Source organism: Durio zibethinus, chromosome 10 (assembly GCF_047325235.1).
Source record: "Durio zibethinus cultivar Kanyao isolate XHJ-2024 chromosome 10, ASM4732523v1, whole genome shotgun sequence".
NCBI classification, from domain to species: Eukaryota; Viridiplantae; Streptophyta; class Magnoliopsida; order Malvales; family Malvaceae; genus Durio; species Durio zibethinus.
In genome coordinates, this window is record NC_143171.1 from 28,537,183 (window position 1) to 28,550,572 (window position 13,390).

The window sequence follows — 13,390 nt, forward strand, 5'->3', positions numbered from 1 at the left end:
GATTTTATATGTAAGTGTTACAAGAAACAAAATTAAGAAATTCGGTTATATGTGTTATATGTTCGGTTGATAATTTATAAAATTAATAAAAATAAAATAATTTATTTGATTTAAGTAATTCAATTTAAAATTATTTGAATTGATTGAATTAATACCTTTAATAAAAGTAACTATATATTCTAAGCTATTTTCATTAAAATATATATATATATTTTAAGTGTATTACTTTGTTCGTTTTATGATGGGGTTGCTGTCCCTCGGTGTCCCACTTTGGAACTTTTTTTCTGTTAGGCATGGTGCTCTAAATTTGATTGCCCGTAATTTACCTCCCTAGCTAACTACTGGTATGGGGTACTATTTTAGAACACAGTCAAGTTTTTTTTTTTTTTTGTTTCGAAACAAAGCCTGACGCAAACACACCTTTTCAAAATGAGAGCAATCCTACTTTATTACGTCCTTTGAGCCGTTAAAGCAACACGACATGACGGCTTTTCTCAGCTTTTGTTCCTCATTTTGCAGTCCCAAGTTCAACCAGATGACGTTAGTCCAACGTTGACTGGTTTTTCCATTTTCATCTTTATTTTTAATTTTATCTTCTCACTTTCTTTTACCATCCTCCATATTTTTGTTTTGCTGTTAGCCTGTTACCATAACCAGACCAGCCTTTGTATTTGTCGTTTTTCACGTTCAAATAAGCACTCTTCGGTTGGTGCATGGGTGTTGGGATCTGACAGCGCTTTTGTCTTGTCTCGTGTTTCCACAATTGTCATTACAAAATGTCTGTTTCTTGTTGGACTGGAACTTGAGTCATTAAAAAAAACTACTGAGTGTGTAATACAGACGTTTTTGGTCAACAATTGTTTAATATTCATGACATTGGAGTATAAGTTATGTAAATGAGTACATAAAAAGAAGTTAAGAATTCATATGAATTGGTAATAAAGCTAGTCTCGTTGTCCATGTTCTAAATTTTTGTTTTATATTGCTATTTTTAATTCAAGTTTTTGTAATGGTGGATTACACATGGGAAGTAATAACTAAAATAATATACATGGAAGGCAACTCTTTCCGAAATCCTAGGTTGTTGTTTCCTCGACAATTAACTGAAAAAAGATCTTCATTCAAACCATAAATGAAAATAGTTCCATATGGCAGAATCAGAGAGTTGTATTCTAGGAGATATATGTTGAGAGAGACAAATTAATGGTTAGCAACTCCTAAGTTTTCTAACAAGATTTTGTCGTCTGTTTTGTTTGTAACTCAAAACTGCTTCTGTCTCCAAGCAGCCTATGGATTAGTTGGAAGTAAAGAGATCAATTTTTCGTTACAATCCCAAAACCTTGGAACTCAGGAGTGTCTCTAAGATTCTTTCCTTCACTGCAAGAGCACGAGCAACTAATGCAATCCAGGAGCCTCCGGTCAAAGTGTCATGATGGGGTTCTTAGTCTTCGTGCTGCATACAGGCATGGACATCAGACAATGTTCTGAGCTCTATTTTTCCACTTGCTATTCTTTTTCCTCTTTCTTTATCTCCACTGTCTACCCAAAAGCCAGACATGTTAGATGGTAGTTAAAAATTAAAAACTCGCACGACACGTCATACTCACGTGATTCTTCCATCATATTCACCTCTGTCCTCTTTTTTTTCTTTTTTTTTTTTTTGTCCCCGGTTTTTTCAGTAAAAGAGGAAAAGACCACTTTCCAACAGGACATGTTTATGTTGTAGAGCATACAATGATTCAAACGTTTACAAATTGCCGTTAAGGTCGAACCACAATGATCTGAGAAATAGTTTTGACAAGGCAACTACATGTTGGTGAATCATGTGATGTAACAGATGAAGCTGACTAAAATCTTCTGTCCAATTCAAGAATGCGATAAATAGTTTTTAATACAAAACCTTTACAATGTGCACATGATGTATGCTACATGGCACCCAAACAAAGATAGTTCTGCTGCTGAGGATGTTTCAGAACAAAAACGTCTAATCTTATATGACAAAAATATTTCAGTTTAAAGCAATCCTAATTGAAGTTCTATTGTCGAGAAATCGGTGCAGTCGGCACAGATGAAGGCTGGTTATAAAAACCTTCAGAACCTTGGAAACTCTGGTAAGAATTAGTTGATGTTGTGGCGAGTAGGGAGATGGCTTCAGAACCTTGGACACTCTGGTAAGAATTAGATGATGTTGTGGAGAATGGGGAGATGCCAATCATTGCAGCCCCGACAACTGAATAACCAGGCAAGGAAGGCTGCTGTGGTGGGGCCGTGCCATAGCTATATGGCACACTATTTATTGATCCAGCAGTTGGCATGTACTGAGGCACAGCATATGGTGGCAGTGGTGGCAAAGGTGGAGGAGATGATGATGGAGGAGGTGGCACTTCATTTGGAGTCAACTGCTGGGTGGTGGTTACAACATTGTGTTGGTGAGATTTGGAATGCAGGAATGGTGGACCTGAAGCTTGTTGGGGATTCTGAGATGGTATATAAGGCTGGTCATTCTCAAGCTTAGGCCTCTTCTCAGAAGAGTAATCACCAGAAGATTCTTTCATAGGATTACCTATGACACCCTCAGAAGCAAGGGATGAGAGGACATAGGAAAGCATCTGGGCTGAGGATGTTGATGCAGTTAGCTTCGCTGCCACAGCAGCAGCTGCAGACTTCCGAGGATCTTCCTTAATGTGGCCAGAATTATCAGGAAAAGACACTTGTCGGGCATACATCACAGGAGCTGACTGTTCCGTAGCTGCCGGATTAAAACTGTGAGGTGCAATGGATGTGTGAGATTCATTTGAACTTGGCTCAGCTACCAAGTTAGGATTGTCACAATTTAATAACTGTCTGCAGATATTACAAAACTGTTCCGATTGGGACTGTGCAGCCTGTAAAACATCATGCACATGGTCAGAAAGAACGCATGTAGTTAACACGAGTTCCAAAACAGAAGTAACAATATTGTTAACTGTATTTAAGCTGAGATCTAGAAGTGTATGATTTATGATGTCAACTAGTATACTTAAAACATCAGGTAATCATAGTGTCAAACCTGAAGCTGATTACGAACTTGCTCCAGCTTGAATTCCTGACAACAAAAGTAAATCAGCTTTATTTTAACACTACCACAATCCATAGTTTTGTAAATGGACTAGTCTAAGTAACCTGCTCCTGAAGAGCCTCTTTCAGATGTAAGACTAGACTAGCTCTTGATGATGCAACTGCTGTTAGCTGTTTGATACAGTCTCTTAATACAGCATGATGACCCTGCACCTCCTCCACAAGTGCAGATCCATGGAACTGCCCTGTTCAAAGAAATTTGACATTATAGAAAAAAAAAATAGTGTCCTAAGATGTGAGCAAAGTCTCCGTGGTAAGTAACAATTGTGCAAATGAGAAATACTTGGTCTCAAGATGTTAAAAATGTTGATCAAACAACAATCCTTCTCTTAAAGGAAAAAAAGTGAAACAAGGATCATGAGCAGTAGCTGAAGGTACTAACTTCTCATGAAGCAACTACAAGCATAAATCCAATATGTTAATAAAATGAGTAATGCAGGTCATACCTGATTTGACATCAGTGCCAATTTCCTTATCTACTTTCTCGATACAGCTAATAGCATTCCTACATTTGCTCAATATAACATCTTCATCCATCTGGTTACCATAAACAACTTGATATCCTGAAACTATTTTGTCCACTGTATTTCCAACAGGCTGCTTCTGCTAGGATCAATATAAAGAAGAAATGACATTTGTCCATGACACAAACATACAAATGCCAGAATACAACAAACAAATGCAGTCAGCATGGAATTTATCTTACCAGCTTGAGGCCTATATGCCTGCCATTTCTATTATTATTTTCTGATTGTTTGCCGACAAGCTCTTCCTTAAGAATTTGTCCCCGAGAACCAAATACTTTTCTCTCCTCCCATATACTGATCTGCATTTCAAACAGTAAAAAAGAAACAGGATTCGTCGTGCTAATTTCAAAGTAACCATTTGAAACAGCTTGACAATAAAATCTTAAAAGCAAATACATGCATCGAAAGAAAATATTATAACAACCAGCCACAATATAGCCATAAAGTGAAAATAAAACACCTTGCATTTTTCAATTACAGTGCCACAGACAGCATTTCAATTGTCACACGTTGGACATACTCAACACCAAAAAAAAATTGCAAGCCTGAGAACTAGACTTTAGAAAAATAGATGAACTAAAACAACAGTTCAACTACTGGACCTTGTCAATTTAACTACAACCATTTTATAGAAAAAGTGCAGGTACTTTAAACCAATAAGAGCCCAATGAAACACAGGCAATGTTTAAAACTTAGCCTATATCTAGTTATAGACAAATTCATTAGAATAAGAAGAGCAAGATAAGTGAGGAGTCACATGATATAAAATACGTAACAGAAGCATAATATAATCATGCTATCACTATCAACTTAGCATCATCAAATTAACTTTGCTGTCCGGGTAAAACAATATCACATTCCCAACTACCACTCAGTTCTTCCATTGAACAAGAAAGTTCAGCACTTTGATTATGTAACTTTAGGTCATGGAAAGGGGCTGTGGGACACATTCAACCCTTCATAGAGATTTCAATTGTGAGCATAAGAAAACAAGTCCTGTATGAAAGTTTAGATGAGTATACCAGACGCAATGCAGCATTCCTTCCAAACTCGTCCCCGTTTTCAATCAGATCATGAAGAGCATCAGGAAGAACCTTCCAAAATTCACCTACAAATTCTGAACCCTTACGCCTACTATTCTGCAAAATGTCATTGGCAAGATACAGAAAGGCCAATCTCTGCTCACGTGGAGAGCAATGAAATTGTCTGTCCCAAGTTTCAACAACTTGTTTCACCTTATTCATATGGAAAATACACCAATGTGACAAAGCTTAGCAAGTCAAGGATTGCAACAGAAAAGCACGTGTTTAAGTAATGAAGCAGGCATACACATGCTAACGCAAATTAAACTTCAAAAGTTAATTTTCTGTAACTCAAATGCCGACCAGATAGCAATATCAAACTGACATAAGCAATATATTAATTATTGCAGATGACAGTGAGCACAAAACCAGCTAAAAAACGGACTGTCCTAAATAGGTAAAGAAGCAAATCATTCGCAATTAATTCTCGAAAGGATACTCTCTATGCTCGCTTGTGAGTTATTGAGCTTGGCTAGCTTTTCCACCAAGATTTGTGGATTAAATGAACTGCCCATTGTTGCTATTGAAGGCTGAGCATCAATGACAAAAAAGGCAGAACTTCAAAAAGCAACCTTGGGAAAGGAGCTGCTGTAAGAAGAAGGACAACATTTATTTGCATTTAGAAAGACAAATTACTAAACATAGAAGTTAACAAGGCACAACTGTACTAAATTGCAAGTTCCATATATATAATCAACATTTTAAAGTAAAAGGAAGATAAAACCATAGCCAATGTTCCACAACTAAACAGGTCCTGATTCCTGAAATCATTCAAAACTAGTCATTCAATTTTATATTTTTTTCTGCTCATGATTGTACCTGTAAAAGGGAATGCAGCTGAGGCAGGCGAGAATCAATGGCGGGTGAATGTAACAAGTTGGTCGATTTCCGTCGTCATGGAGAGGGAATTAGGGGAAAACCCTCTTTTGTTTGACGGTTAGGGTTTTGTTGGAAAGCAGGGCTCCTTGCTTTGCAGAAGGTTTCGTGCGGTTAACTGTGCAAAATTGCGTAAGAAACTGCAGAGTGTTGGATTTTTTTGGAATCCCAATATTACCCTTTCGTGGATTTTCTTTGCACTCAACAACGAAATTTTATAGCCTTCAGAAAAAAAAAAAAAAAACAAAAAAAACAAAAACAACGAAATTTTATGAAAATTTATTTATCCAAAATTTTTTAAAAAAATTTGATAATATATTGCCTCATTCCAATAATTATGTTTTTAATATTCAATGAACATGTTTCAATTATGCTCATAAAGTTTAAATTTTCTTATGAGTAGAAAAAAAGATTGGATTTTCTTTTATCCAATTTATGAATAATAATAAAAGAATGCAATCATTGATGTATGTATATCGAGTAAAAATATATTATAATGAGGAACAAGGTGGATGATTTTCTATGATGATCAATGTTTGATAATTAATATTGGTGGGATTTACTTTAAATTTTATAATATTATATTAAAAATTAAGTGAGTTTAAGTTTATTTTATATTTTATATTAAAAATTTAATAAAATTATAAAAAATTTTATCTTTATAAATAAAATATTTTGATTTTAATTTAATAATTTCAGATAGTTAAATATCAAATAAATAATTAAATAAGTAAGTTATTAAAATGTGTATTTGAATTTTAAATTAATTTTTGAATAATGAGATTTTTGGTGATTTTTTTCATTTTAAAAATCTCATGATTATAAAAATTTATTTATTAGTGGATTGAGCTTGAAATAAATTAATTTTAAATTAAATCGCAACAAATATATTTATATATTTTTATTCATGATTTGAATTTATTATTTTGTGCATGAGTTTTATGTATACATATTAATTTCTCATCAAAGATGACATAATTAATTTATACTCGGTGAATTGTTGATTTCAACAAGGAAACTTCCAATCCATGCGGACTCTCCACCTTAAAAAGAAATAATAAAAGAAAATTAAGAAGCATTTGAAGCTACGGAAATGGTATACTTTGTTAGCCAATTACTGACCAAAATCACATGCTCTTCATACAATACTTAAGGGGAGAAAAATTGCAAGAACAAAACAAAAATAAATTCAAAAGGTCCGTGCCTTGGAATTAAATACGGCAGCTTCACAGATTCTGGAAGAACAAAGCAAAATATTTCTATACCTGCTAATTATCAAAGTGCTTGTTTCTTTACTATAATGGCGCATCGAATTGAAACGATCGAAGCAGCTTTGCCCTCTAGAGAAAAAACCACCCAATCCTCACCGCCTTAATGTTCGTTTTTCTTCATACAATAAGGGCTGGATTTTCTTTTCTTTCAATTGCTCAATTATGTCTTCCTCCTTGCCATGGAAGCAGGGTTTCCATCAAACAGTTCATCAATGTAAGTCTCTATATCCTCAGGCTGGAACTTTATGTACTTCTCTGTTTGTCTTCCAGGATCCAAGTATCCAGAGAACCTTCCCAAGAATGATCTATAGGCTGGTATCACAATTGCTGATACCGAAACCCTTAGCTCTGATTGCAGCTGCTTATCGCACACCACCCACGAGCTTTGAGTCTTGTGGATTTCTTCAAACATGGCATTAAAGCTCTTGAACCTCTCTTTCAGCACTGGTTTCACCACCTTCCCATTCACATTCAGTCCCTCAAGGTTTAAACAACCCAAAAGCTTCATCCAGGTCTCTCTCTTATAAGTCTGATGGTAGTTTCTAAGATCAGATGATCTCTTACGGTACCAGGTATCCCCCATCGTTTGATGGATCTCCTTTGATCCTTTGATCTTCTGCAACATGTAACGTCCATTGTTCATCATGAAAATGCAGCTCAAAGCAATGTCCTTGTAAAGCTTGGATTTTGTCTCCAGAATCGAATCCAACAAATCCATGATTCTCATCAACTGCCCTGAAAAAGGGGAGTGATTTTCTTCATCATTGTTGTAGTTTTGTGAGTCCCCTTCGTAATCCCGGGGCCTGCTTGTTGAATCAGCTCTTTCAATCTTGGAATGCTCCTTGAAAACTTGCTCTAACGTATCCTTATACTCATCACATGCATACTTGAGATAATTCATTGTGTAGCGAGTCAAAGGGTGAACGGCCCCACCAGGAACTGGCGTTTTCCCTGTATCAGACTTGATTGAATTCTCAAGATCACAAAAAATGCAAATCGCAGTCTCGCCAATCCTACAACGAGCCGTCGTTGTTTCTGCCCTGAGCTCTTTGGCGCACTCTTCAGGAAACACACTATCAATAGCCAAAAGATTATCACGCAGAGTCTCGTATATGTCAAGAAATTTGAAGAGTTTCTCCGTGGAACGCTTGCTAATGGCAACAGCTTCAGCGAAATTGAGAAGTTGAATAAACACACCACGTATAAGGTTACTAAAGAGGCTGTCAGATAAGGAAGGATAATCGGAGAAGATTGTTTCAGCGAGTTTGCGCTCGCCAGGGAAGTACACACTGGCACATTGTTTGAAGGCCTTGATCCATGGAGGGATCTCCCTTTCCAATGCTTCCCATTGCATCTTCTGAACCTCGTCAATACTAATCTTCTCGAATCCTAGCTTGTTCAAGGTCTCCTCATTTACATTGCTCCTAGTAATCATGTAAACCTCACAGCATTCAGATTCATGTCCTCCTGAGATCATCTCCTTAGCAATTTTATTCAAGTTGGCCAAAACTTCCTGAGAATACCCTGGAAAGTTGGATTCGTCATTTGATTCAGCGGATTGATCTTGATCAGGTTGATCTGCAACCTCTTGTTTCTGGTCAGGTTCCACGATTCTTGAGTACTCTTCCAGGAGAGACCTGAATTCATCCTCCAAATAAGACATAGCTCGCTGTTGAATCCTACCAATGCGGTTGATCAGCGGACCCTGGTTGGAATCCAATTTGAAGACTGCGGATAGATTTTTATACAGCTTTGATATCTGCTCCACAGCTTTAAAAAAAGACGCATCATCCTCAGGAAGCTGACTCCCCTTCACTTTTGTATCAGGCAATTCATGCTCAAATATTTTCTTTTCAACAAGATCCAAATACTTCTCAACAAACTCTGGAATCTCTAATCCTGCCTCAACCTCCTCCTCCTTTGGGGTGGAGAGATTTGACAAGAAATGTTCAACATCATCCGATGCTGTTTCCAGGGTATATTCGATTTCAGGTGGAGGAGCAGGTTCTCCTTGTTCCCCTCCTTCTTCTTTCTCTTCAGGCTCTTCAATTTCAGTTTGTCCAGTCTCCATTTCCTCTGGGTTCTCCATCTCTACCTCGGTTATCTCAGCTGCAGCTGACTTTTCTTCATTAGAACACTTTGGTGACTCCGTCACAGGCAATGTCTTATCGGCGTCGATGACAAGTGTCTTATCGGCGTCGAAGTTCTTGTCATCGTCGTCTCCTTTGTTAAAACTTAAAGATTTTTCAGGCTGATGATTCTTTTCCATGGCTAAGCTTTTAGGAAAAAGAAGAAAAAGAAAATGTTACAGGAAAGGAAACAAAAAAAATGAAGGTTTGAAGAAAATTAGATAGAGAAAGATGGGAAGATGGAGGAGAATTATTGGTGTCCTTTTGCAATTGTGTTCGAGTTTTTTGTTTTCTTTGATGAATCGAAATTGAAATGGTCGCGGGTGGAGAAAATGCACGGACAGGAAATTCTTTTGGGATCATATGATTGGGAGAGAGTTGTGTTGGTTTGGCGTTTTATCTGTTTTTAGGAGCGATGACCATTGACCTGCTATTAGCAACCATTTGGTGCTTCCCACGATCTCTTTTCGCCTGCTTTATCGGTTTTGTATAATTTGGTATCCTATCCTATTAGATTACACGAACATGAACCAAAATAACTTGAATGTATATTATATAATAATACATGAATAAAATCATTGAAATCAACGACTGTATGGGTTTCTTCAATTGATTATTTTATTTGGTTAATGTGGCTTCAATTTAACTTTGATTCGATGATGGTGAGTCCCATGATACAAGAAGAAACAGGTTTGTTTCAACCGCAATCCTCTGTCTTTGTGACAAAAAATTAGTACAGAACAGTTTGCTTTGAAACAGTTAAAGGTTATGGAGTATGATTAGTGTTAAGGTTTCAACAGGTCGAGACTTTCACATTGATCAACACCCGTGGAGCTGAAGATCAGTAAAGAAGGATCGGATTCCTTCTGCGGCTGAGCCTGAGGCTGACGATCAACTACATTAGAGCTTGAATAATTAATTTCACTTATCCAAATTCCTAGTGTTTTAGTTTCACCAACTTTATCATAGTTAACCAAAGTTCAATTTACAAAAATAATCATTCTCAACGTAAAGATTTTTAAGTGAGTTTAAATGATAATTATTTGATGAAGTTATATTAAATACACAACTTTCAACTATCGATCTTTAATTATCAATAAAACATATCATATTCTAACTTCAAAATTTAGCAATCTATCTACTTCCTATTTCTTCGAAGTAGTTACTTCTGCCTAGGGGAGGAATAGATCAAAAGCTGAAGCTCTAGACATTGTGGCATGGATGATGATTGATTGATTGATTAATAACCTTAATTTGTGTCAAGTTTTACTCGTAAATTACCAACTAATCTAAAAAGGACGATATTAAATCACAAATAACAAAGTCAATGTAACTTACGTGGCAGCTCACATGGCTGTCGCTCCATCTCAGAAAAAAAAAAAAAAAAAGGTCTTAAATAATTAAAAATACTAAAAACAGACGAAATCAAAACAAAGCTTCACTTCACGTTGAAACTCGAATGACAAATCAAAATTCCAAAAAAACAAACGAAAACAGAACATGAGGTATGGCGGTTCGAGGAGGAAGCGTGCTTTGTTGCGTTGGTTTCTCATTCTCTGCGCGGCTTTTACTTTCATAAGCTGGCTGATGCTGCTAACTCTAAGATCTGTCGATGCACCACCGATGTCGACGACGGCGGATGGGACAATGCTGGATTTTCCTGCCCAGCTGCAGTTCCAGGAGCTTAAAAGAGACGGCTTTTTGTCTTCGGCGGAGGCGCCGAATATAGCTCCGGCGAAGAGCTGCGCGACGGTGGAGGAAATGGGGAAGGTTTTTAAAGGAAGAATCTTGAAGGAGAATCTTAGAGTTCGAAGGATTATTCAACGTCACTTTTCTATAAATGGTAATTAGTTTTCGATTTCTTTAGAATTAGTATTTATAAAATTAAAAAAGTTTCCTTTTCATTTATTGTTGGAGAAATAAGTTGAAAGTTTATTTGTTTTGGCATTGTGTGTTAGAATAATCTAAGACAGAAACTTAAAAAAAAAAAAAAAATCAAAGTTCATTTCTTGAGGTTAAAATTTGTCGCCTTTGGAAACTATACATTAGACTATGAAGAATTTTAGTTCCCATTTTCATGAAATTTTGATTTGGAAATTTCTTTTATAATTATATATAAGATTAATTCTTTTTTTTTTTTGAAAGTGGCTTGTGGAAAATTTGGTCTGTTTTAACAATACTATGAGGAAAATTACATCTAAAATTTGTAATTTCAGGAGCTCCAAGAATTCGTAAGCTTCCTCCAGAGCAGTTCTGTAGACATGGGTTTGTGATAGGGAAAGCATCCGAAGCAGGTTTTGGAAATGAAATGTATAAGATATTAACTGGTGCAGCATTAAGCATAATGTTAAACCGGTCGCTGATCATTGGCCAAACCAGGCACATTGGTTCTTTCTCAATCCTTTCTTTTTTGTATTTAAATGTTCTTAATTTGTATAAATGGTTTAAAGATTACAAGGGTAAATGGCTGAAAAGCGACTTCATTTTATTTGCATTTTCCTTTGGGACTAACTGGGAAAGCATAGTAGTGTCTTGGCAAATGTCTTAATGATTTCATATGTCATTGCAGTTATGCTTATCCTTTTCTTGTGTTCATTTATATTTTCACTTTTCTTTGTTCAGGGGTAAATATCCTTTTGGGAATTACATTTTGTATTCCAATCTCACCTTTACCTTAAGGGAAGTGAAGCATCTATGGAGGCAAAATGGCTGTGTAAAAACGTATGGTAGGCATCTGGTAATGAGGACTGATGATTTTGAGAAGCCGGCAAAAACAAATGCCCTCTGTGGCAATTGGAGGAACTGGCGCCAACCTATCATATGGTAAGTGTGAACCTTGTTGGTATAAATTGTCCTAGATTTTTTGTCTCCATTGCATCATTCCTTGCAATAATGCTTCAGGTATCAAGGTACGACAGATGCTGTAGGAGCTCAATTTTTCTTGAAGAACATACATCCCGATATGAGGAATGCTGCTTCTGAGTTATTTGGAAAGCCAGAATCTCTTCATTCGTGCCCTAATGTATTTGGAGAACTAATGAGAATTCTCATTTCTCCTTCAAGAGATGTTGAGGAAGCAGTCAATTGGGTTCTTGGTGGTGGTAGGGACCCTGATATTACATTGCACATGCGGATGCTTATGAATAGGTATTGGAGAAAAACAATTACTGTATTTGTCATATGCATTGGCTGTCAATCTTTTTCAGACTAATTGAAAATTATTAAAAGGTTTTAAAATGACTGAAATTTAAAACTTCAAATTCTTACACAAATGATAATATCTAAATCTCATGTGCTTTAGAAACACACTTGACAATCTTGAAGAGTATAATTCAAGTATCATGTGGGTATATAAACTGATTAGTGATGCTGGTTCTTTGTTCCATGTTTCAGGTCGGTGAGAGCTGCGCAGGCTGCATTGAACTGCCTCACAAGAGCAACACGCAACTTACAGCAAGAGTCAAGACCAAGGGTGGTTGTAATTTCTGATAACCCCTCTTTTGTGAAAAGCATTACACCAAATATAAGTGAATTTGCTGAGGTAATAACTTGGAATCCTCCATTCCCTCCCAAAAAAAAAAAAATTCAACACAAGTGATAAATAAGCTTCATTCATTAATTATAAGAGATACTGATCTAGTTACACTTTTTTCTCAGGTTCTTCATTTTGATTATGAACTTTTCAGAGGTAATGTTTCTCATGATATTAAACCATCAGCGAATTCGGATTTTAGAGTGAAAGATTGGGGCCCAGCACCCAGATGGGTTGCTTTTGTGGACTTCTTTCTTGCATCTCGTGCAAAGCATGCAGTTGTTTCTGGGGCTCACAGACGTGTTGGAACTACATATGCTCAGTTAATTGCTGCACTAGCTGCAGCAAATGGTATAGGTAACAATGCTTCCTTCATTCCTGGGATCCTGGCTCGTTGCTTTTTACTGCTTATTTAGCTGGATCACCCTTCCACTCATTGATGATGCAGTGTCTTATAGCTGCTTGATCTTTTCAGGGGAAAATTCTACATCTTCAAGTTTTTATTTCCTAAGCAGCTTCCAGGGTAATTTATTGGCAGAAGGTTTGAAGCTTCAGGTGGGTTGGGGACATGTATGGAACCGATTTGCAGGGCCATTGAGCTGTCGGGGGCAGCCGAATCAGTGTGCTCTCACACCACTTATTCCCCCAGCTTGGTGGGAGGGCCTCTGGCAATCTCCCATTCAGCGTGATATTCATAGGTTGGCACAATATGGTGTCCAACTCTCAGGCTTTGGAACAACAGATGAAAATCAGCTTCATTCTTTTTGTAGTTCCAGGAAAAATATTGTGAAAACTGTTTTATACATATAGATGTAATCAATGAAGCTGCAATTCTTTGTTTGCATTTTTCTAGTAG

At 36.6% G+C, this 13,390-nt stretch overlaps 3 protein-coding genes across 5 annotated transcripts; 1 reads left to right on the forward strand and 2 right to left on the reverse strand.

The window, feature by feature from the left end:
- Window positions 1–1,844: 1,844 nt before the first annotated feature.
- LOC111292865 (uncharacterized) lies at window positions 1,845–5,712 on the reverse strand. Of its 3 annotated transcripts, none has more exons than XM_089767141.1 (8): window positions 5,546–5,712; window positions 5,166–5,256; window positions 4,667–4,914; window positions 3,824–3,943; window positions 3,564–3,720; window positions 3,163–3,302; window positions 3,050–3,085; window positions 1,845–2,885 (listed from the first exon to the last, which is right to left on the reverse strand). In XM_089767141.1, the coding sequence occupies exons 2-8, from the start codon at window positions 5,239–5,241 to the stop codon at window positions 2,037–2,039; spliced, it is 1,626 nt and encodes a 541-aa protein (XP_089623267.1). In that variant the 5' UTR covers window positions 5,242–5,256; window positions 5,546–5,712; the 3' UTR covers window positions 1,845–2,036. The 3 variants fall into 3 exon arrangements, with proteins under 3 accessions (XP_089623267.1, XP_089623266.1, XP_022741211.2); XM_089767140.1 differs by having other exon boundaries at window positions 5,166–5,311; XM_022885476.2 differs by having other exon boundaries at window positions 5,166–5,314.
- An 884-nt stretch (window positions 5,713–6,596) lies between these two features.
- LOC111292655 (exocyst complex component EXO70C2-like) lies at window positions 6,597–9,350 on the reverse strand. Its single transcript, XM_022885141.2, has one exon. The coding sequence runs from the start codon at window positions 9,140–9,142 to the stop codon at window positions 7,034–7,036; it is 2,109 nt and encodes a 702-aa protein (XP_022740876.1). The 5' UTR covers window positions 9,143–9,350; the 3' UTR covers window positions 6,597–7,033.
- Window positions 9,351–10,432: 1,082 nt separating this feature from the next.
- LOC111293456 (uncharacterized) lies at window positions 10,433–13,378 on the forward strand. The gene is made up of 7 exons (XM_022886186.2): window positions 10,433–10,845; window positions 11,219–11,381; window positions 11,625–11,825; window positions 11,904–12,149; window positions 12,396–12,543; window positions 12,660–12,891; window positions 13,010–13,378. The coding sequence occupies exons 1-7, from the start codon at window positions 10,503–10,505 to the stop codon at window positions 13,342–13,344; spliced, it is 1,668 nt and encodes a 555-aa protein (XP_022741921.2). The 5' UTR covers window positions 10,433–10,502; the 3' UTR covers window positions 13,345–13,378.
- Window positions 13,379–13,390: the final 12 nt, after the last annotated feature.